Source organism: Grampus griseus (genome assembly GCF_964374135.1).
Source record: "Grampus griseus genome assembly, chromosome: 7".
Classification (NCBI taxonomy): Eukaryota; Metazoa; Chordata; class Mammalia; order Artiodactyla; family Delphinidae; genus Grampus; species Grampus griseus.
In genome coordinates this window covers 32,537,734-32,562,977 of record NC_139001.1, presented here as the reverse complement: position 1 = coordinate 32,562,977, position 25,244 = coordinate 32,537,734, and the positions used below count along the sequence as shown (strand labels likewise).

Below are 25,244 nucleotides of genomic sequence, written 5' to 3'. Positions count from 1 at the left end.
GCCGCTCCGTGGCATGCGGGATCCTCCCGGACCGGGGCATGAACCCGTGTCCCCCGCATCGGCAGGCGGACTCTCAACCACTGCACCACCAGGGAAGCCCTGTATAACCTTTTAAAAACAATAAAATTATGTTAAAAGAAAGGTTACTATTGGTACTAGAGCTTTAGAATATTGGCCCTGGAGTGGACCCAGGAGATCTTTTTATCTAACTCTTTCAGTTTTATAATTGAATAATAATAGTTATACTAATAAGCAGTAGTTCTAGTAGTAAAAAAACGTCTAGTTTTATTGCAGATTTGGGTTAATTTGTAACTCTGTCACTTAGTAACCGGGTGACTTTAGGCACCGTATTAAATTTTGACCTTCCATTTGCTCCTTCATAAATGGGGGCAAAATATCATCCTCGTATGGAGTATTATGAGAATTAAATGAGGTAACATAAAGAAAGTATCTAAAATGCTCCCTGATTGATGGTTTCTCTTTTCCTTTCCTATGAAAAAAAATGCATGTTAACTTTGCCTTTTAACAAATTTTAGCCTTTTACACATCTTTTTTTTAAATTTTGTTCTGTTTTGTTTTGTTATAATTAATTTTTACTGGAGTATAGTTGCTTTACAATGTTGTGTTAGCTTCTACTGTGCAGCAAAGGGAATCAGCTACACAAATCGTTTCTGATGTTTCTGTGTCAGACATTCCTTAGAGATCAGTCATACTGTGAAAGAGAAACCTTATTTATTTATTTTGTGTATTATATTCACAGAATGTTTTCAAGAAAGTGAGCATCTCAAGGAAAGTCTTAAGTGTTGCTTATTGCATCTCTTTGGAGCCATTGTAGCTGGTGGGCAGGTGAGGAACATGTTGAAAGTTAACCTATGAAACGATAGTAAACATTACAAAAAGTTTTCCATAGATTATTTAATGAATTCTTTGTGTCTTTAAAAATTTCATGAACCATACAAATATTTTTTTGAGTTTAGATCTTGTTTAAAACTTAATTTACTTACTTCTTTTATTTATTAAGTTCCAAAAAACCTAAGTAATAATATTAGCATTAACAATAAAATTACTGCATAAATAACTAGATTTAACAGTTCTTGGTATTTGAAGTTCTTAGTTGTATTAACTTTCAGCTTCCAGTTCTTACTTTAGAATATAGAGGATAGTCATCCCTGTTAGTTCATTTGATGAAATAAAACTCTAGCCATTTGATTTCCTAAGACATATGAATTTAGTCACTCTGCTGTCTATTTTTACTTATTAAATGCATATATACATGGCTTGTATGCATTTTTCAACAAACTGAACTAATTTTTAAATTATTTATAAGAAAGAAGTTCTAGTAATTTTATTTATTTATTTAAATTGAACATCTTAAAAGCTGTCTGTAGTAAACTTTGAATCTAACTACTAGTTGAAAACAGGATTATAGTTCAGAAGGAACATTCTACTTGTTTTGTTTAGCCACACAGTTTAGATCAGAGGTTTCTAACACATTTTATATCACATACCCCTTTGGCAGTCTGATATAGCCCCTTGTCAGAATGTTTTCACATGCCTAAAATAAAATACATATGATCACAAAGGAAACTATACTGAAATGCAGTTACTAAAATATTAACAAAACAAGTTTTAACATAGTAATGTGCTTCTTTATAACACATCAAATAAAAAAATACAGCAGCAAGTCTAGTGACTAATGTAATTTCAAAGAAGAGATGAGGGTAAATGATGTTTCAAGACACTACAACAACTATAATACGTGAAAATGTATATGATTTCTATTGATGACAAAAATCACAGGTATTGCTAATAATACTGCTTGGGTTTCCTAGTGGGCCACCTTGCCCTCTCCTCTGCACTCTAGTAGAAGATAAGAGTCTCTGTAGTGAGAGGAATGGTGACCAGAATCCTGTTTTTCAGGTTGTTTGCTTTGTCACCTTCCTTTATTAGCTAATATCCTTCTTTTGCCTCAGTACCTCCCAATTTCCATCATTTCTCCACTACTAAGAATAAGAATTAATAAGTGTACAGGAGTAAAATTGGAAATGACATTGTTTTTGACTGATGCTGAAGCTGGTTGGATCCTGTTCCCTTTTTGAATATACCCAGACTTGTTCTTGTTAGGGCCTGGGGTAATCGAGCCCCGAGAGACCTCCAGTTATTAAAACTCACATGGAAATCAAATAGGTTGGAAGCCCAATTTATTATTTTATGTACTGAAAATACTCAAAATCCTTATAATCAGGTCATAGCTATAGTTACAAATCTATTGAAATCAGAAGGCTGTTGAATATAGCCTCAGTACAAGGGTATTTAGATGAATAGTTAAAGGCATAATAATGGCTTTGTCACAGAGTCAAAAAAGTCCAGTGATTGGTCTCCCTTTCCAAACCATCATGCCTGGCTTCCCACTGGCATATTTATGCTGTTTTGTGCTATGTTAAGAGCAGGGGCTCTGGAGCCAGACTGACATAGGTTTGAATCCTATGTCATTTCTAACTAGTTGTGTGACCTTGGATAAAGTGTTTACATTTGTTTAGTTTCTCTATTTGTAATGTGGAAATAGTAACACTTATAGGGCAGTCATAAGGACCAAATGACACATAATATATGTAAAACACTGTGCTTATAAGAATGAAGTATATCACAGGGGTATCAGGGGTATCAGATTTATGATTCCTTGAAAGTAGCAGTAAGTAGTACTGAAGTTCTACTAGCTTAAGTTAGAAGTTTACCTTTTTTCTTTTGTTTAAAAAAAAAAATAGCTGTAAGCAGTCCAGAGTTAATCTGGTGGCTCTAACCTCTTCAGGGACTCAGGTACCTTTTGAATGTCAATTTGTTATCCTTACTATTATTTCTTGTGGTACAAAATAGCTTCTAGAGTTTTGGCCACCATGTCTACATTTTGGGCACAAAGATGGAGGGGGAGGTGAAGAAGGAGACAAATGGCAGGTGCCAATTATCTTTGAAGGAGATACTGAAAAGCTGACAGTATCTCATTTGCCAAACTCCATCAGATAGCTGCAAGTTGCAAATATGTTCAGATAAAAAATTTGATAAAACTTGTTTCCTCAGCCTCCTTAACAGCAGGGGAGGTTAGGAAATGTAATGTTTATTCCTGGTAGCCATGTGTCCAGCAAAAACATCAGGGGCTCTGTTAATAAGGAAGCAGAGGAAAATTGATGTTGGATGGGCCATCAGCAATTTCTTCCATAGTAGCACTTGTTATTATTGATATTATTTATCATATTGATAATCAGTCCAAATGGCCTAAGTGTTATTACTTTCAGATGATTTTACATAATTATACTCTGATTTATTATTTATGAATTTAACAATTTAGGGCAACATATTTATTTCAAGCTTAATGGATCACCTCAAATAGCTACCAGTTACTTAGAGTTTTAGAAATATATTTGTAGAATCAGAGCCAAGCCAGTCCTCTTATATATCTATATTATTTGGGATAATATGATATAAATGATATATGTCATTTGCTATAACCAATAGAAAACCTGAGAGAGGCTTGGCCAAATCGACGTGTTTATTTTTATTCTTGCATAAGAAATCCAGATGCAGGCGGTTCTGGGATAGCACAGCAACTCAATGATATCATCAGGGACTAAGGTCCTTGTGTTCCTGTTCTGCTCTGTAGCCTGCTACTTTAATTCTGGGGCTTGTTTCCTCATGATATAAAGGTGGCTCCAAGCTTCTTGTCTGCATTTCAGGCAAGAAAAGGGTGAAAAAGCCAAAAGCAAAGGATCCTTCCCTTTTTTATTTGTAAAGTGATACCCTCTTCATGGTCTACTGGCATATATTCTTGACCAGAACTATGTCACATGGCTACCCCTAGCTACAAGGGAGGGTGGTAAGTAAGTTTTCTACATGGGCAGATGACTATCTGAATAAAATCAGAATTCTATTAGTGAAGAAATGAAGACCTAATATGTGTAAAACACCAGCGGTGTCTGTCAAAGTATCTGTGTAAAATTTTTTCAATGTTGATAAAGAAAAAGTTGTCTGCAGATTTATTAAATTCTCTTTGTTTTTGCAAACATACAGCACTTCTGTTAGATTTGGGTTTCAATTTTAGTCTCTCATGTTTCAGAGGAATGCTTTGCAAGCAATTTCTCCAGCCACCATGGAGGTTCTCATGAGAGTTTTGGCCGATTGCGATTCTTGGGAGGAAGGAAATCCTGAAGAAGTGGGTAGGAAGGTAGAACTTACTCTGAAGTGCCTTACAGAGGTGGTACATATCCTTCTCACTAGCAGCTCTGATCAGCGTCAAGTGGAAACCAGCACTATTTTGGAGAACTATTTTAAATTGCTAAATTCAGATCATTCAGCTTTACCTAATCAAAGGAGGTCCAGACTGTGGGAAAGCCGGTTCATAGCTCTACAGATCAAAATGCTGAGTGAGTATTAGATGAAGTTTATTATATTCAGTTTTCTCTGAATCTAGTTTGTTTTTTTTTTTACCTTTATATTCTCCATTTTCATTAAGAATTCAAGGCTATTGTATAGAAAATATTGATTGTGTAATTCAGATATTGTGTGACTATTTAGATTTGACTTCAAAATAATATGGAATTGATTTGTCTTTCACATATTTGCTTTAACAGTGACAAAATCGAGCCTCTATATTCTCTTTTGAAAGTTGTAATCCACTAAAAGCATCAATGTTCAAAAGTAAATCAGCTGTGATTTTGAAATTCTAGGAAAAGTAAATTTTCAGAAAGTGCCATTTGTAGTTTCTAACCTATGGCAAAGAATCACATATGATCAATTTTTTATGTGCTTCTAATACATCTCTGTAGAAATCACTTCAGTATGTCCTTCCTTTTGAGAGTTTCTGGTTTCTTGTTTTGTTTTGATTCCTCAGATCCTCTGTGTGTATGTGTCTTGTTTTTCTTTCCCTCTCTTTGTGTTGGTTGTTTCGTGTCATTCTGTGCTTCTTTCTCTCTCTCCCCATCTCCCGCCTCCCTGCAAGCTCCTTCACCAATATACGTGATTTCTTTTTGTACTCCTGTTAGATTGATAGATACTAATATTATTAACTGAGAGTTCCTTTTTATAGAAGTAAAATATTTTCATTATAGCTAAACTAGAAAATTCAGATAAGTGAAAAAAAGTTTTTGTATCCTGCCACCCAACATAACCAACATTAATGGTTTGTTGTATAGCCCTAGAGACTTTAAAAAATGTTTGTGTGGGTATGTGTGTGGTGTCCAATTTAAAAATATTGGACATCAAAATCTCAGTGAAACTTAATGATTCATAACAATAGTGTTTTTGTAGGAAAATGATTCATCTTATATAGTTTCTATTCTTTTATATGTTATAACATGTCACGTTTTATAATTATTATAAATTATAAGTTTATAAGGAAATTTGAGTCTATATTGAATGGACTTCTTTTTTATTATGAACTTGCATATTACCTATGTCAAATATCCCTTGATTTCTGAGTGGGGACATCCTTTCAGTAGGAAACAAGACCAAAGCATCATCACCAATGGATTAATTACCTAAGTCTCATTTTCGTGATAGCCATATGTTAATTTTATACTATAGAAATGAGACAGTGTTGCCAGACATAACCAAGTGTTGCTTATTCATAGCAAGTTGGGAACCACAGTTTATTACACTTAAGTTATAATGGAAGAACACCTAAGTAAATCTCTGGGAAATATATATATCATTCTTATATATAAAAAAATAAATATTTTTAATAATAAAGTATAAAAATGTTCACATTTTTTTTCACTTTTCTTATCAAGTAATAAGTACAGGTTTTGTTTTCTATTCCCCCTCTTTATTATTTCCTATTAATTTACATCTGTTTGTTAGCCAAAAAGCCTAAATTAAGTATATGGCTAGAGTGAATATTTCTGTGATCCCAGATTTTCCACTTTGTTAATGGACAGTTTTGTTTTTAATTTCATAGATACCATTACAGCCATGTTAGACTGCAGAGATAGGCCTGTTCTTCAGGCTATTTTTCTTAACAGTAATTGCTTTGAACATCTCATACGACTGCTACAGAACTGCAAGGTATTTTTCTATTATTACTATTATTGTTGTCTTTGATTTTAAGAAGCGGTTATTTTGTTTATGTTTTGATTCTATTTTGAGCATAACTATAACTAAATTTTTTTATTGTGGTAAAATACACGTAACGTACAATTTACCATCTTAATCATTTTTAAGTATACAGTTCAGTGGTATTAAATACATTCACGTTGTTGTCGCAACCATTACCACCATCCATCCCCCATAACTCTTCATCTTGTAAAACTAAAGCTCTATATCCATTAAACAACTCTACATTCTCCTCTCCGTTCAGCCCTTGGCAACTACTGTTCTTGCTGTCTCTGTGATTTTGCTACTCTAAGTACCTCGTATAGGTGGAATTGTACAGTGTTTGATTTTTTGTGACTGGCTTATTTCATTCAGCATCATATCCTCAAGATTCATCCATGTTGTAGCATACTGCAGAATTTCCTTTCTTTTTAAGACTGAATAGTATCTCAATGTATGTATACATATGTATATACCACATTTTGTTTATTCATTCATCTGTTGATGGACTCTTGTGTTGATTCTACCTTTTGGCTATCATGGATAATGTTGCTATGAACATGAGTATACAAATATCTCTTCAAGACCCTACTTTAAATTCTTTTGGGTATATATCCAGAAGTGGGTTTGCTGGATCATATAGTAATTAAATTTTTAATTTTTTGAGGAACCACCTTACTGTTTTCCATAGTAGCTGCACCATTTTACATTGCCACCAACACTGCACAAAGGTTCCAGTTTCTCCACATTCTTATCAACACTTGTTTTCTTCTTCTTCTTCTTCCTCTTCTCCTTCTCGTCCTTCTTCTTCTTCCTCTACCTCCTCTTCCTCTTCCCCTTCCTCTTCTTCCTCTTCCTCCTCCTCCTCTTCTCCTTCTTCCTCCTCCTCCTCTTCTTCCTCTTCTTTTTTTTTGATAGTAGCCATCTCAATGGATGTGAGGTGGTATCTCATTGTAGTTTGATTTGCTTTTCTCTAATGATTAGTGATACTGAGCATCTTTTCATGTGCTTACTGGCCATTTATGTGTCATCTTTAGAGAAATGTCTATTCAAGTCCTTGGTGCATTTTTTAATTGGGTTTTTTAGCTTTTTTGTTGTTAAGTTTCAAAGTCTTTTTTGTTATGCATTGTTAAAATTTAGTATGAGCATTTGATGGCATATGTTTTTGCACTTTTGTTTCACTTAAGATTATTTCATTAGCATATTCGTGTGTTATGATTTTAATATTTACATGTTATTATATTGAGTGGATGTACCATAGCTTACTTAACTATTCCCTATTGGTAAATTCTTAATTTGTTTACAATTTTGTTTGTGATTACATAACTCTTTAAAGTTTCATAGAACAGAATTCTATTTCTAGTACAATTATTAGATCAAAGGGCATAAATTTTTTTAAATAGGGAACATTGTGTGTAAACTTATAAGTGGAAAATGTAGAAAAGTAGAAAAATAAAAATACTATTAAGGTTCTTGATGTATACTTCCAATTTGCTTATTTTTAAAAGTTTTTACTAATTTACACTTGTAGCAGATTTGTGTGTAAGTACATAATAACTAATATCTCTGATTATTATATGTTTCCATAAATTTCAAGATGGTACCAGAAACCTTCTTGAGAAGCCTTTGAAAGTAAAACTACTTCAAAGAGCTTTTACCTTTCTATTTGAAATATTCCTTTCATGAATTCCCTGTTGAAAAATACTGGGGATCCCTTCTGATTCTGTGAGAATATTCCAGAATAAGAATTTTAACGTCAGCTCCTTGAATTTTTCCACTCTGTTAGGAGGGGTATCCTTGAAAACATTTATGTCACTATATTGCTTAACTTATAGTAAAATTGTGAAGAATAGCATAAAATAGGAAATAATATATTGATAAAGTAAGTCATAATGAATATTTATGAAGTCAACAGAAGTACCAAATTATCACTGTAGAGTCAAGATCTCTCTGTCCGCCTTTTAAAAATCATTCTTGGGAAAGAAATCCTAGGGAGGTGAAAGCAGCATAAGAGAAATGTTTATAAAACCTTCTGTTTGTTGTAAAAATGCAGCGTGGCTTTATCAGTTATAAAGACAACTTCAGTAATAAAGGCAAGATCTCACATGTGCATTTATACAGTATATGAAACTAAGACATAATTAAAAATCTCTATCATATCATGGTCAGCAGTATCTTTTAAAAATACAGAACTGTTTGACATAGCGGTCATGATGGTGAGCTAATATTTACTCTTCTATGTTATAAGCCAAAGTTTCTTATCATTTAGATCTAGAAACTTGCTGGTAGTCATACCATTTTAAAATTTAAGTATTTGTTACCATTTATCACATTTTGTTTTGAAACAGGAAATGGTAGAGAAGAAACCAATTTCAGAGGGGAAAACTAGACTTTGGGACCTGAGCCTTCTCTCCTGGCAGTAGTCTTTATTTGTGGAATATTCTAGTCAGACTCCCTGTAGATTCCTCACTAAACTTTAGACTCATTAAGTGTTGTTTTTTTTTTTAACATTTTTATTGGAGTATAATAGCTTTACAATGGTGTGTTAGTTTCTGTTTTATAACGAAGTGAATCAGTTATACATATACATATGTCCCCATATCTCTTCCCTCTTGCATCTCCCTCCCTCCCACCCTCCCTATCCCACCCCTCTAGGTGGTCACAAAGCACTGAGCTGATCTCCCTGTGCTATGCAGCTACTTCCCACTAGCTATCTATTTTATGTTTGGTAGTGTATATATGTCCATGCCACTCTCTCACTTTGTCCCAGCTTACCCTTCCACCTCCCTGTATCCTCAAGTTCATTCTCTAGTAGGTCTGCATCTTTATTCCCGTCTTGCCCCTAGGTTCTTCATGACCTTTTTTTTTTTTCAGATTCCATATATATGTGTTAGCATACGGTATTTGTCTTTCTCTTTCTGACTTACTTCACTCTGAATGACAGTCTCTAGGTCCATCTGCCTCACTACAGATAACTCAGTTTCGTTCCTTTTTATGGCTGAGTAATATTCCATTGTATATATGTGCCACATCTGGACTCATTAAGTTTTAAAAACAAGGGGGGGGGGCCTTCGCTGGTGGCACAGTGGTTAAGTATCTGCCTGCTAATGCAGGGGACACGGGTTCGACCCCTGGTCCGGGAAGATCCCACATGCATGGAGCAACTAAGCCCATGTCCCACAACTACTGAGCCCACATGCCAGAGTTACTGAAACCCGCATCCCAGAGCCCGTGCACCGCAACCAAGAGTAGCCTCTGCTCACTGCAACCAGAGAAAAGCCTGCATGCAGCAACGAAGACCCAACGCAGCCAAAAATAAAATAAATTAAATAAATAAACTTATTAAAAATATAATAAATTAGTTAAGATGATTTAATAAAAAAATTTTAAAATAATAAAAACAAGGGGGAATGTTTGAAATAAACTGCCCAACTCTTTTATTATAGTAATGAGGAAATGTGTCCTAAGAGATTAAGTGATTAGCCCAGGGTTTAACACTAATATATGATGGAGGTAGGATTTCTTACCCAGGTATTCTGACCCTAAGTTCATTGTTATATGTAGTTTTGTAACTGTATTACTGGTACTTAAGGTCACTGTTTAGTCAGTAGAAAAAATGTTTTCTGTGCACTAAATATAAGAGAATTATAGGTTTTATTTACTGTATATACAAACATGTTTGATGGAGAGAGGTGATATGATTTATGAATATATAAAAATGTTTGGCATCTTGTGAAAACTTAAGTTCCCAGATGTGTTATAGAATGCTACAGATGTCTATGATTGATTTCTGTTTAAATTGTTATTTGTTAATAAGGAATGAATCATTTACTCTTTTATACAGTAATACAGAATCAAGACAATTCCTCATTTAAATATTCAGACCCATTGGAAGCATTATCAACTAACGCTTAAAGTGTCATAAACAATTTATGAATTACACAGAAATCTTTAGGGTGACTGTTGCAGTTTCTATGAATCTGGTGAATCTGGTTGAGATTCACCAACCAGTTTAAGTACACATTAATTTCCTTGAGTATTTGTGTAAAGACTTCTGGGCTTGTCAAAATGAGTTTCATCATACTATAACATATTTAAAATACAGTTCCATGAAATCATATATTTAACTTTTATGATAGCTATGATGAACTTTAAATATTTAAGAATTATTTTGTTTTACTATATTGAATTTTGAAAGGGGGATATGCTTTGAGTTAATGTAAGTTTTTTTTAAGCTGTTCAAAAATATTTGAATTAATGTGAAGAAAATAACAGCAAATTTCTAGTAGCAAAGAGTAGAATTCAAAACCATTACATGGACTTTAGCACTTTGCTAGTTGAAATCATTTTTTCAAAAATATATTGTAAATATATAAAGTTCCATTTGAGGACTTAAGTCATAAGATTCTGGAAAGCTTTTGATATTGTGGTGTCGCTCATCTTCTTTGATTTGTTTTCTTTAATTTCTTCTCTTTCTTCTCCACATCTACTCCTTAAAATCAACTACAACAAATTTATCATCATGACAGTCTTAGTAAGAATGAGAATTTATGAAAGGAGCAACCAAGGGATACTTTATGGAAAAGATTGTTAGGAGTGAATAGACAAAATGGTGTAGTTGAAAGCCTGACTTTGGGAATCAAATCTGTCTGGATTTATACACATTGTCTTAGTGACCTTGAGCAAGTTTCTTTTCATTTTTAAAAAAATAGATATTTATTTATCTTCTAGAACAATACACAATCAATATAGAGATTTTGGAGGAAAAAAGCATAAAAATATTTTTTTACAAAGCATATATATAGTATTTAAAATGTTGCAAAATATACATAATATTTGCATATATATTTTTAATGTGGATGTATTTTCCTTTACAAAATTGGAATACTACTGAATATTTTTTTATTCTGCTTTTAATTGTGTTATATCATGAGTCTTTCCATATGCCATCATATTTTTCAAAAGATTGCTTTTAATGACTGCAGGTATTTCAACACAGCAGTTCTCAAAGTATGGGATCCCCAAGATCATTTTAGGGAGTCTGCGAAGTCTAATCTTAACAAAATTTCTTTTTTAAGTTAATTTTCTTCTTAAACTGTAACCAAAACAACATTATAAAAGTTTGAACGCAAAAGCAGATAGGAGGGCTTTCCTGGTGGCACAGTGGTTGAGAGTCCGCCTGCCGATGCAGGGAACACGGATTCGTGCCCCAGTCCGGGAAGATCCCACATGCCGCGGAGCGGCTAGGGCTGTGAGCCATGGCCGCTGAGCCTGCGCGTCCGGAGCCTCTGCTCCGCAACGGCAGAGGCCACCACAGTGAGAGGCCCGCGTACCGCAAAAAAAAAAAAAAAAGCAGATAGGAGAGTTCATCTGTCTTATCTTAAGTCAGACATTTAAAGAGATTTGCAAAAATGTAAAAGCAGTGCCATCCTCACTAAGGTATATTTTGGAAAATATAGTTATTTTTCATAAACATGTTTTTATATAAACTTGTAATGGATTTATTTTTTGATAAAATAAATATTTTTTAAACGCCTTGATTTTAATTTCTGATATGGTAAATATTGATAGATGTAACCCACATAAATAAAAGTTCAGTTCATTGGGGTTCTCAGTAATTTTTTAAAGAGTGTTAAGGGGTCTTTAGACCAGAAAATTTGAGGATTTCTCTTTCAACCTATGGATGAACCATAATTTATTAACGTATTCTATTATGTTGATACTTGACTGGTTTCTAATTTTTTGCTGTTGTAAACAGAATTGAAGTGAGCATTTCTTTTCCAAAATCTTAGTGTCAATTTCTGACTGTTTCTTTGAGTAGATTCCTAGAAATACAATTACTGATTTAAAGAGTAAGAACTTTTTAAAAGAATCCTGATATGGATTGCTTTCTGGAAAGACTTTACTTATTTTTACTTTCATCAGTTTTGAGCAGTCCTGTGTTATTACACCTAGACAATATGGAATATTACTGTTTTAAAATCTTTGCTGATAATAATAATACCAGCATTCATTTATTTCACCCTTGTTGTATGCCAGTTTCTAGGCTAATAACCTAACATGGATTATCTCATTTAATCTGCACGCCAATTTCATGATATCTTATTCTTTTCATTTCTGAGAAAACAAACTCGGAGAATTTAAGTAGTTTTCCTTAAAACCAGACAGCTTATAAGTAGCAGAACCAAGATTCAAATGCAGATTTCTGATTCCAAAGCCTGTATTGTGTACACTAACCTATTTTTAGGTTTAGCGTTACTTATGCTCTTGCATACCTTACTATTATCCATTTTATTTTATATTGCATTTTTTCAGCACATTACTGGATTTTTGTTTTCAATTTCTGAAATGATAGTAGTTCCTAAGAAGAACTTCCTTCTTAGGATGCTCTTGATAACTCCCTTTATAAATCTAACTTTCTCTCCCTTTTCACTCTCATTTGAATTATTTTCCTCTTTACCCAAACTGAGATCTTTTGGGATGCTGGGTTTTATTTATGTAAGCCAAACTACTTGATTCTTTCATTTCTTTCAGAAAAGGGCAGTCTCAATGTATGTCAGAGGTAATCCTAATCCATCTTTCTACTGTACAGAGTAATATAAATTATGCTCAACTCTTGATAATTTTGGAGAATACTGTTAACAAAATTTTTAACAAAATGTGTGGTCAGATAAATTTGGGAAATACTACACACTGACCTCCCTTGTCAAAGTACACATTAGCATATTCGAGACTCTGAGGAGCATTTCCAGAAAAACCCCTTTTTAAAGTTAGTTTAATAGCATTTCACACACCTATGTGGCTGCAGAACCCTTACTATACATTATTTACTACAGTATCTTTAGTCTGTCTCAATAGCAGTTTCCTTCTCTTCTATGAGTCATTCCCTGCTGATTCTTTAAGAATTCAGGAATATTAACTAAGTATTCCTAATAATTATTTAATTATTGCTGTTGTTTCTTATTTTGGTAACTTTGAGTTTCAGAGAGAAATAAATGATAATTAATTACATAGTTTATGAACTAATGTTAGTTAGTAATCCAAAAAGTGGACAGTTGATTGTCATTTTAAGAGTGGTATACTTCATGAGTGGATTCTTGGATTTATTTCAAGAGATATGGAAATCCATTTAAGCTTCACTTCTGCTTATAGGTAACAATTTAATGTTCTTTCTCCATTATTCTTGTCTCTGTTTTTAACAGCTATTTTTAAATGCTAACAGTAAGGTGGCAGACAAGAACGAGAAAGACCTTGCCAACAAATTACTGACAGAAATGAATGAGGACCAGGTATCTACAAAGCCTGCATCTTGTTTCAGCTGAAGTCCAAAATCAGTCAATGGGAGCACCTATTCCTGTACTTTTCTTCTTATATTTTAAAGTATACAAACATTATCTATTTCTAATCTTCATTAATTATTTTTGAAAATTGTTTAAAAATTTAAAAATAAATGCTTTCATCTAAAAGATAAATATATTGAAATTTTGGTGAGGGATATAAACGATCGATTGACAGGATTCCATCTATGTATGTGTGTCTTCTTTTCAATTTGAGGAAATATAAAGTACAGGAATGGAATCCCAATATCAGTGCTGTCCACCTAGTGATGACTCCGTATTTTGGGGGCTTCTTTTTCTAAGCATTGTGGTGTATTGGGACCTTAGGGCTTTGTTCGTGAATATGTTTGATCAGTTTTAATATCTTGATTCTTTGCCTCTTGTTGACAAATGATTATTACAATCAATGGACAACCCAAATCTTGGAGGAAGGGAAGAAGATGCCGAGCTCTTTGAGTCTTAATTTAGCATAAAATTTAACTTTTTTCTTTTCTAAAAACTCACCTTTACACGGGTATAAGGCAGACATATACAATTTATCTTGCTTTTCACAATACATTAGGCAATTTAGTTTGGCAGAAACTACCTATAAAAATTGCTTTGTTATTTGTCTTTCCCAGAATGTTTGTGAGAGAGCTTATGTGATATCTTTTATTAACATATTATTAGCATTATCTTAATGTCCAGGTGTATAAATAGAACTGTGGTATAAAAAGAGACATGATAATCTATTCTCTTCTGGATGTCAAATATCAATTACAGGCTACCGTTCTGGATTTCCATATAAGTGTTAGTTCCTCTTAAAGTCTTCTTATATAGATTTATAAAATGTTATAATAATCTCTTAGAGGTTGACAATTAGTATTCCTGATTATAGGTACTGTGATGCCTAGTCCTCTACAATAAAGTCAAGAAAAAAAATCTTAGTTTTATGATATTCTGTATGCAGAATGTTTAATGCATATGATGTTTATTACACATGCAATATGTTTATTTTATGTAATAATGTTTAATAAACAAACAACATCAACAAAAACCAAGATACTAGCTTAAATAACTTGCCTGAAAATGATAGAGCTGAGCTCACAATGACAAAGATCTAATCAGTCCCCCTTTACTCAGATCATTTTTAGTGGGAGGCAGAGAGGAAAATTCTATTTGTGGGGTAACGAGCTTCAAGTCATAATAATATATTACCAAAAGCAGATTTTGGGGTAATTTTTACAACTTTCTAGTAATTTTTACAACTTTCTAGTCCTCACACTATGCTTTCATGGTTGACTAAGTCTGTTGATATAACATTCACGTTCAGTTTTTTTACATTGTTGATGTTCTATTTTGTTTTTGTTTTTGTTTCTTTTTCTATGAATGTACTGCCCTGAAATTTAACACATCTCTTCTTTATAATGAAGCTTAAACAGAAATAGACAAAATGGAGCTGGTATTTATTTTTTCTTACAACTTCTGGCATTAAAGCTTGCCTTCTCAAAAACATGACAGTGCTTATAGATACATATTTCATTTTCTGTTCTGCCTCAAATTTCTGCATTTTATATAAAAATAGATGTATGTTATTGTTTGCAAATGTGATTGATTGATATATGCACATACCATTTCATTTATAAAACAGGGTTTGGAAACTATATAGATAAGACTGTTTTAGACATCTTATTATACATACTAATGAAATTTTAACCTAGGAAGTTTCAAGTGTATTTTTGAAGGAAAATTAAAACATACAAGAATTTCCCATGATAGCCCTCCCTCCCTTCCTCTTGAGATTGTCCATTACTTTTTAAAAGCATGTTTAAGCTTGGTGGGTTTTTTCCTCCTTAAAGCATTTTAATATAATGAGTGAATGTAACCTTATTCTTCTTGACATATGGCTTATTTTCTGTCAAGTATGTAACTTTTCTTACAGGTTTTAGTGTTTCAGAGATCCATTTCATTGGAAGAGGAATGTATTGCATGTTAAATATTTTTTTGAGGTTTTCAGAAGAAAGGCTTCCTAACTGAATACAAATCTTGAACACATTTGTTAATTTCTTACCTTTTCTTCCTCCTCTGGTAGGTGTTTCAGGTACAGTTGGATTGTTTGGCTGTGTCAACCATTCAGGCTTTGACAGCAGTAATGAACAAATCTCCAGCTGCTAAGGTAAAACATATGTCCTCAAGCTCTAAAATGTTATCATAGATATACCTGTTTTCACTATATAATTCCCAAAGTAATGTATGAAAGTATAAAATACATAAGGTTTCACTCATGAAATAATTCACAAAATATCTCATCTTTGTGTAGGAATCACTTTGTCGATAATTTAAAAGACAGATGCCTATGGGCAGTACTTTGGGATTATTTAAAGCATTGATGACTGACTGCAAGCTCTAGGGATTTACAGCATCAGTCAACGAATGGGAAGAGAGCACTGGTGTTGAAATGTTGAAAGGATCATTTTAAGTGATTATTTGATTAGTGCATTTAAAGAATTAAATTTTATATCATAATTTTTCTTCATTAATAAAATCACTCTTTCACTATTTGGTCAGTTTATGACCATCTAGAATATGAAAAATTTTCACATGTGAACAGCCCTGTCAATTTGGGACTTGTTTTTCCAGATGGCCTTGGAAATTCTGCTTCTTTGTTTGTAGTCACTGACCCTCAGGATTTTCTTTCCCTTCTCATTCACTACCACTGACTCTGCCCTGCAGTCCACTTATGCTGATTCTGTGCTAGTAGTTTTCCCACTGAGTACTTTTAAGGATTAGTGACATCATCTGTGTAAAATGGTAAGCAGAGTGCCAGGCACAAGGTAAGTGCTCAATAAGTATGTGTCTATAATTATTTTTACCATTTTACCTTCTTATCCACCACTTCTAATATATTTCATTTAGTACCAGAAATAAATGAATTATTCCTTGTTCCTTAAGCCATGCTTTCAGTTGTATTTCTTACTTTCTATTGGTTTTTGTTAGGAGACTGACTTTCCCTATAAATGTTACTATATATAACTCATGGTTAAATTCCTGCTGAATAGGCTTTTACAACTATCACAGGCTGGCATGGAAGTCTAATCTCCATTTATAATAGTTACTTAAGGAACAAATTATTTTAAGTTCTAAGTAATTGGTTTATGAATATAATGGATTGCCTATACTGTATTATGAAATTCAAACCTGAAATGATGTCCAGGTCTTTTTTAAATATAATTTTTTAAACTATGTTATGTGTTGCATGGCTTAAAATTCGAAAGATTATTTTTTAAAATGCCTTTTGAAATAAGACTTTTTTCCTATCCTTGGCCCACAGTCAACTAATTCCCCTTCCTAGAGACAACTAGTCATACTTGTTTAAATCTTTTGATTTTATAATGAGTGTATATATTTTTGCCTAACTTACTGGACCAATTTAGTATTGCTAGTTTTTTTTGTGTTCTTTACATTTTACGTTATGGCTTTTGGTACCCACTAGTCCAAATGTGACTTAGAGCTTATTAAATTGAACTTCGTGCTCCAGATAATTTAGATCATTTAGATATTGGGTTGGCCAAAAGGTTCGTTCATTTTTTTCCCATAAGATGGCTCTAGTAGCACTTAGTTGTCCTTAACTTCATTTGAAACAGTTTTGCTAGATTGTATGACACCTGTCATATCAGAGTGCATTTTGAAAAGAACTTAACAAAATTGGTGAATTTTTGTATAGCCATTTTAATATTGAAGATGGAAGAACAAAAGCATCATTTTCGGCATATTATGCCTTATTATTTCAAGAAAGGTAAAAACACAACCGAAATGCAAAAAAAGGATTTGTGCAGTGTATGGAGAAGGTGCTGTGACTGATCGAATGTGTCAAAAGTGGTTTGCGAAATTTCGTGCTGGAGATTTCTTGCTGGATGATGCTCCACGGTCGGGTAGACCAGTTGAAGTTGATAGTGATCAAATCGAGACATTAATTGAGAACAATCAACGTTATACGCCGGAGATAGCTGATATACTCAAAATATCCAAATCAAGTGTTGAAGACCATTTGCACCAACTTGGTTATGTGAATCGCTTTGATGTTTGAGCTCCACGTAAGTTGAGCGAAAAAACCTTCTTGACCGTATTTCCGCATGCGATTCTCTACTTAAACGTAATGAAAACGTTCCATTTTTAAAACAAATTGTGATGGGTGATGAAAAGTGGATACTGTACAATAATGTGGAATGGGAGAGATTGTGGGGCAAGTGAAATGAACCACCACCAACCACACCAAAGACCGGTCTTCATCCAAAGAAGGTGAGGTTGTGTATATGGTGGGATTGGAAGGGAGTCCTCTATTACGAGCTCCTTCCGGAAAACCAAATGATTAATTCCAACAAGTACTGCTCCCAATTAGACCAACTGAAAGCAGCACCTGACAAAAAGCGTCCAGAATTAGTCAACAGAAAATGCATAATCTTCCATCAGGATAACACAAGACCACATGTTTCTTTGATGACCAGGCAAAAACTGTTATAGCTTGGCTGGGAGGTTCTAATTCATCTGCCGTATTCACCAGACATTGCACCTTCAGATTTCCATTTATTTAGGTCTTTACAAAATTCTCTTAATGGAAAAAATTTCAATTCCCCAGAAGACTGTCAAAGGCACTTGGAAGAGTTCTTTAATCAAAAAGGTAAAAATTTTGGGAAGATGGAATTATGAAGTTGCCTGAAAAATGGCAGAAGGTAGTGGAACAAAAGGGTGAATACATTGTTCAGTAAAGTTCTTGAAGAAAATGAAAAATGTGTCTTTTATTTTTACTTAAATACCGAAGGCACTTTTTGGCCAACTCAATACAAAGAGCAGAGGGAAAACCGTACCCAGGTTTTTTGGCCACTACTCAAAATTGCCAGGAGTCTTTAATCTAGTTCTTTGAGGCTACTGACTCCTTTATTCCTAAAGTCTCCTCACTTTTTCTCCATTTTTGTTTTGATTTCAAGTAATATTGTACTAATAACAAATCAAGTGAAGAAAGTAAAGGTATCTGCAAGTAGTATAACAATTTTATAATACACAGTCTTTGCTAATTCCATTTGTTTTACATTTTGGTATTTTATTGTAGCATTGTATTCCAGAAGGTATATGGAATATATTTAAGATGAAGACACCTGACTTAAGAAAACAGAAATATTGAACTCATAATATTTTAATATTGTTAATTAACTTAAATGGGTATTACTCAACATTTTTAATATTCTAAAAAATTCAGTCTTTGAAAATCTGTTTTGATGTATTGATTTCTCCTCTCTTAGGAAGTATTTAAAGAAAGAATTGGTTATACACATATGTTTGAAGTATTAAAATCACTGGGTCAGCCACCCCTGGAACTACTTAAAGAACTTATGAATATGGTGAGTTTTTTTTAGCTTTATTAGAAGAAGTTCCATCATTTTTGTATCAAAGATGGTAACTAACCTTTTGTTTCTTATGTTGCTTTACAGGCTGTAGAGGGTGATCACACTTCAGTTGGAATTTTGGGCATTAGTAATGTCCAGCCTCTCTTGCTTCTTATCCAGTGGCTTCCAGAGCTAGAATCCCATGACCTGCAAATCTTCATCTCTGATTGGCTGAAAAGAATTTGTTGTATTAATAGGCAAAGTCGAACTACTTGTGTCAATGCAAACATGGGAATTAGAATCATTGAAACCCTTAATTCCCATTCTTCCCTCCATCGAACTTGTGCTGAGAACTTGATTGCACTCCATGGTTCATTGGGGAGTCAGTCAGTGAGCTCAGAAGAAATCCGTCAACTACTAAGATTGTTGAGAGTGGATGAATCCGAGTACATTCACCCCTATACCACTCTTGTAACTCGAGCAATCCTGACAATGGCCCGAAAACAAAGTCTAGAGAGTGCACTGCAGTATTTTAATTTGTCACATAGTATGGCAGGAATTTCTGTGCCTTCCATACAGAAATGGCCAGGGTCTGCCTTTTCTTTCAACGCTTGGTTTTGCTTAGATCAGGATCAGTTGACTCTTGGCAATGCTAACAAAGGAGGAAAAAGAAAACAATTATACAGGTACTGGTACAAGTTATGGAATATAAATGAATACTGTCATAATATATGCTGTGATTCTTAAACAGGAAAATGTTTTTCTTAGCATCTATTTTTTTATTCCTCGAATACCTTTTTTTTAAAAAACTTTTATTTTATTTTTATTTATTTATTTATTTATTTTGCGGTAGCAGGCCTCTCACTGTTGTGGCCTCTCCTGCTGCGGAGCATAGGCTCCAGACGCGCAGGCTCAGCAGCCATGGCTCATGGGCCCAGCTGCTCCGCGGCATGTGGGATCTTCCCGGACCGGGGCACAAACCCGTGTCCTCTGCATCGGCAGGCGGACTCTCAACCACGGCGCCACCAGGGAAGCCCCTATTTTATTTTATTTTATTTATTTATGGCTGCATTGGGTCTTCGTTGCTGCACGTGGGCTTTCTCTAGTTGCAGCGAGTGGGGGCTACTCTTCATTGTGGTGCACGGGCTTCTCATTGCAGTGGCTTCTCTTGTTGCGGAGCACGGGCTCTAGGCGTGCAGGCTTTGGTAGTTGTGGCACACGGGCTCAGTAGTTGTGGCTCGCGGGCTCTAGAGCGCAGGCTTAGTAGTTGCGGTACACGGGCTTAGTTGCTCTGCGGCATGTGGGATCTTCCCATACCAGTACTCAAAACTGTGTCCCCTGCATTGGCAGGCGGATTCTTAACCACTGCGCCACCAGGGAAGTCCTAAGCATCTACTTTTTAAATGTACAACAATTTATCTGAAGCCTCTCCTCCTTAGGGTGTACACAGTTTAATTATAAGTGCTTTGTTGCTTTCATAATAATAGTTGTATATCTCAAATATTTTGCTAGTTAAGTTCTGAAACTAATTTGGAAACAAAGTTCCTTCTTAAAATTATTGTAAAAGTGGAGGAGAAAGGAATAGTAAACTTGAAAATGAATGGTGATTTCTTTGTTCTATTGAGGATGCTACTATATATTTATATGAAGGACCAGAAAAACCTATGTGTTTCCAAACTTAGTTACTTCAGTAACTAATACATTTTAATATGCCTTGTGATTTTTTAAGACTTTATTCATTCTTTCTGAATCTTATTTGGAAGAATTTTGAAGATTTGAAAGTTTATAGTTTTGCTAGAGTTTGCTAATGGCATTCTGTGTATAAGGCTACCTTTTATAATTTACTAAACTGCTATGCCCAAAAAAGATTTAAAAATCAAGTTTGAGGCAAGGTGGGATTGATGGTGTGTGACAATAGAATGTAAGCCACAGTGTGTTTTGTAAAGATATTCATGGTGAAGTTATGGTTTTGTGTGCCCCAGTGATGATGAAACTGTACAACTGACTTCAAAAGTTCTGATAATACATACTTTTGTTAGCTTTTTTACAGGAAGTGGCATGGGTTTTGAAGCTTTTATTACCCATTCAGGTATGTTGGTTGTGGCAGTGTGCACGAAAAGAGAATATGCAACAGTTATGCTTCCTGACCACAGTTTCTGTGATTCCCTCTGGGTAAGGCTTTAGGGCATCACATCTAACTTCTGGGTTCTTTCCTTTAAAAAAAACACATGTTTGGTGTGTGTACATCAGGTGTTATCATCTGCTTGTTGAGAGTTGATTAATTTTATGTTAAAGTTCTATTCATGTTGAAGTTTACCTATAAAGGAGTTAATACCATTTATCATAATCTCAGCGGTAATCATCTTTCTGCTAAAAAATTAGATTGAAATGTTATATTTCTTTCAAGTTTTCTAGAATCAAATTTGATTTTGAATTACAATTTAAAATGAGAGCAGAAATTGTTAAAAAACTGCATTTCTGTTGCTTTTCTTAAAAAATAAAATGCTTCTCATTAGAAACATTAATTCTAAAGAACACTCATAGACTTGGAAAATGCAGAAAAGGTACTATGTTACAATTGTGTGTAGATTTTCTAGAATAGTCAGAAGGTCTTTTATAGTACTACAGGCAAAATTGTTACTTTAACAGCATCATTTTAATCAGCGTTTAATTATGCTTAAACTTACTGTTCTACCTTTCACACAAACTAGTTATATAGTAATACTCTGAAAACATTTGTTATTGCAAAGACTTAATGTAATTTTTACTTTTTAAATATATGTTTTACTTTACCAGCACAACATAACCATTGTTCACATGCCTGGAAAAAGGCCCTTTGGTCAGAGCCTTGTATATATCTATGACAATGGACAGCAGAAGGTCTCTGCCCCTCTGAGATTTCCTGCCACGAATGAAGTAAGCACATCTAACCTACTCTTTTTTTTTTTTTAATAAATATTTATTTTATTATTTATTTATTTTCCTTTTTTTGCGGGGTGGTCGTGTCGGGTCTTAGTTGCAGCACATGGGATCTTTGTTGAGGCATACAGGATCTTTCCTTAGGCACACGGGTTCTCTCTAGTTGTGGTGTGTGAGTTTTCTCTCTCTAGTTGTGACGTGCATGGGCGACAGGGCACGTGGGCTCCAGGGCGTGTGGGCTCTATAGCTTGCGACACGCGGGCTCTCTCATTGAGGCGCGCGGGCTTAGTTGCCCCATGGCTTGTGGGATCTCAGTTCCCTGAGCAGGGATCGAACCCGCACCCCCTGCATTGTAGGGTGGATTCTTTACCACTGGACCACCAGGGAAGTCCCTAACCTACTCTTTATGGGACCAGTTGATTGCAAACTCTTGAAAATTTTTTCAGTTTAATGTATAAGCTTCTGTTTATTCTAAATATGTGCCTGTAAGTCTTAGTGTTTTCTGCATACTAAGATATAGTAAGTTAATATTTAATTCTGTTAGCCTGTCGTCATTAGATGAAGTCAGACAACATATAATTAAAAAAAACAATTCAAGGAAGAAACAAATGTAATTAAAGTCTTAGAAGAATAGACTCATAACAGGAAAGCCAAAGAAATTGAATAGAGCAGGACAAAGGATCATTTAATAAAGCTCTCCAGGTATACCAGATATTTAGATGCACTCTTTTCCATCATCGAATTTTTCATTGATTTTAAAACAATAATGAAGAAACCTTAAATATTTACATTGTAGTTAGGGATAAGATAGAATTTATTTACTGAGGTGATTCTTAAGCAACATTAGTGTGAAAGTTCTTTGAGAATTTTTGGACATTTTTGAAAGGGCCTTTTCTGAAGATAATGGAATGGATTTGATTATTTTCCAAGTCCTTCTAGGATTCCAGTAATTTCTTGTTGCTGTTCATGTCTATGATCACTTCAGGATAATCTGTAATTAGCAGTATTATACTGATGTGTAATTCTCTGCTTATAAATTTTAAGGGAGAAAGGTGGTTTTCTCTACTTTAGAATATAGTGAAGTAAAAAAGCTTTTACTAAATACTCATTAAAATTAAATGAGTAAATTAAATTATGAGTAAATTAAACTCATTAAAATTAAATGCGTAAAATTAAATGAGTAAATTAAATTTAGTAAATGAGTATTTACTAAATACTCATTAAAATTTAATTACTCATCAAAAATTCAAACTTTACGGAAGGATGTAAAGTGAGTTATAAAAGTAATGCATCCAAATCCCATAGGCCAAATGTAACATCTGTAATGATATCTTATGTATACACACACATGCACACAGCATGATCCACTAAAAACAAAACTTTGTTTTTCAGTGTATTGCTTAATTTTATGTACTGTTTTATTTTAAATATGAGGATAGAGATTTAATTAAAATGTGTAATTTATTATATTTGTTTGTTTCTTACTTTTAGCCTTTTATTTCTTGCTGCATTGGTTCAGCTGGGCAAAGAACCACCACTCCTCCACCATCCCAAATCCCAGATCCACCTTTTTCTTCTCCCATTACCCCTCATCGAACATCATTTGGTGGAATTTTGTCATCAGCTTCCTGGGGAGGAACAATGGAAAAATCAAAGTTGATTACCAAATTGATATCAGCTGGAACACAAGACAGTGAATGGGGGTGTCCCACATCTCTGGAGGGTCAGCTGGGGTCTGTTATCATCTTCTATGAAGCACTGCAGCCTCTTCAGGTGAAGGCATTATATTTAGCAGGTGAGCATGTACCATCATACTGCCTAATTAAACTGAAATTGTTTTTTCTGTTGCCTAAATATATTCTGAAGAATATATTTGATCTAAAGAATGTACAGTTGGCCATTGAACAACTCTAGGGTTAGGGGTGCCAATCCTTCATGAAGTCAAAAATCCACATATAACTTATGTCGGCCCTCCATATATATGCAGTTCCTTTGTATGCATGGTTCTGCATCTGCGGATTGTGGTACTGTCTATTTACTATTGAAAACAATCCACATATGAGTGGACCTACACAGTTCACCTCATGTTGTTCAAGGGTCAACTATATTTGTTTTAACTGGAACTGAAAGGGAAGAAAAAGCCCACCACACATCGTACTTTTACTCCCCTTAGCTTTATTGAGATATTGACATTATAACATACATAAGTTTAAGGTATGCAATGTGCTGATTTGATACACGTATACCCTGCAAAATGATTACTGTAATAAAGTTGGTTAACACCTCCATACCCTCACATAATTACCATTTTTTAACGTGTGTGTTGATAACATTTAAGATTTACTCTCTTCACAACTTTCAAGTACATTATAATTAATTATAGTATACTATACATTTTTTGATATGCATAAAAAAACAAAACTTTGAGAAATATTTCAAATATCATCCATAATACTGCCTGTGTTAGTCTAGGACTGCTATAACAAAATACCACAGACCAGATAGCTTAAACACTATTTTCTCAGAATTCTGGAAGCTAGAATTCAAGATCAAGTTTCTGTCAGGCTTGGTCTCTAGTGAATCCTCTATTCCTGGCTTGTAGATGGCTGCCTTCCTGCTCTGTCCTCAAATGGAATATGTTCTCTGTGTGTATGTGCAGAGAGAGATCTCTGTTGTCTTTTCCTCTTCTTATAAGGGGCCCTATTGAATTAGGGCCTGACTTTTATGACATCATTTAGCCTTAATTACCCCTTACAGGCCCTATCTCCAAATACAGTCACACTGGGGGTTAGAGCTTCAACATAGGAATTTTGAGTGGGCGGGTACACAATTCAATCTATAATACTGCTGGTGCTTTTGACAGATTTTAATACATTGATGAAACAGTGTAAGTTTGTCTTCATAAGAAGTCACACAACTGATTCTGGAGTCATATGAGTCTTATTCAAAACTTGTCATTTTTATAATTTATATAGTAATATATCTGAAGAATTCATGAAGGCATTAGAATTAGGAGCTCTTGGATAAAATTACAAGTTTTTGTTTTGGCTTTTACTTTTTCATTTGGCTCTGATTTTATTTTTATTTTTGGGGATTTTTTTGGTTGTTTTTTTTTGCGGTACGCGGGCCTCTCACTGTTGTGGCCTCTCCCGTTGCGGAGCACAGGCTCCAGATGCGCGGGCTCAGCGGCCATGGCTCACAGGCCCAGCCGCTCCGCAGCATGTGGGAGGAGGGATCCTCCCAGACCGGGGCACGAACCCGTGTCCCCTGCATTGGCAGGTGGACTCTCAACCACTGCACCACCAGGGAAGCCCTTGGCTCTGATTTTAAAGATACACACTGGTTGTTATTGGATCATAACTATTTGCAAAATTCAGGAGTTAAGCCTATAAGTAGTTATGTATATTAACTCTGCAGCTTAGCTTATTATTTGTCAGAATGTCTTTTTTTAGATTACATGGAGTTTTGAGATGGATGTCTCTGTCCACACTTAAAAAGTTTGTATTAGAACCTTGTCGTTACTTTAAAACTCACCAAAGTATTTGAA

General features: G+C 34.3%; 1 protein-coding gene across 1 annotated transcript in view; it reads left to right on the top strand.

Annotated features, from left to right (window-relative positions):
• NBEAL1 (neurobeachin like 1) overlaps positions 1–25,244 on the top strand; it is a 182,178-nt gene that overhangs the window by 50,542 nt on the left and 106,392 nt on the right. Inside the window, exons 8-16 of the mRNA XM_082657971.1 lie at positions 761–846; positions 4,109–4,415; positions 5,948–6,054; positions 15,490–15,573; positions 18,695–18,793; positions 18,884–19,464; positions 20,818–20,950; positions 21,575–21,694; positions 23,189–23,492. Coding sequence (XP_082514097.1) covers positions 761–846; positions 4,109–4,415; positions 5,948–6,054; positions 15,490–15,573; positions 18,695–18,793; positions 18,884–19,464; positions 20,818–20,950; positions 21,575–21,694; positions 23,189–23,492 — 1,821 coding nt within the window. The remainder of the gene's footprint in view (positions 1–760; positions 847–4,108; positions 4,416–5,947; positions 6,055–15,489; positions 15,574–18,694; positions 18,794–18,883; positions 19,465–20,817; positions 20,951–21,574; positions 21,695–23,188; positions 23,493–25,244) is intronic.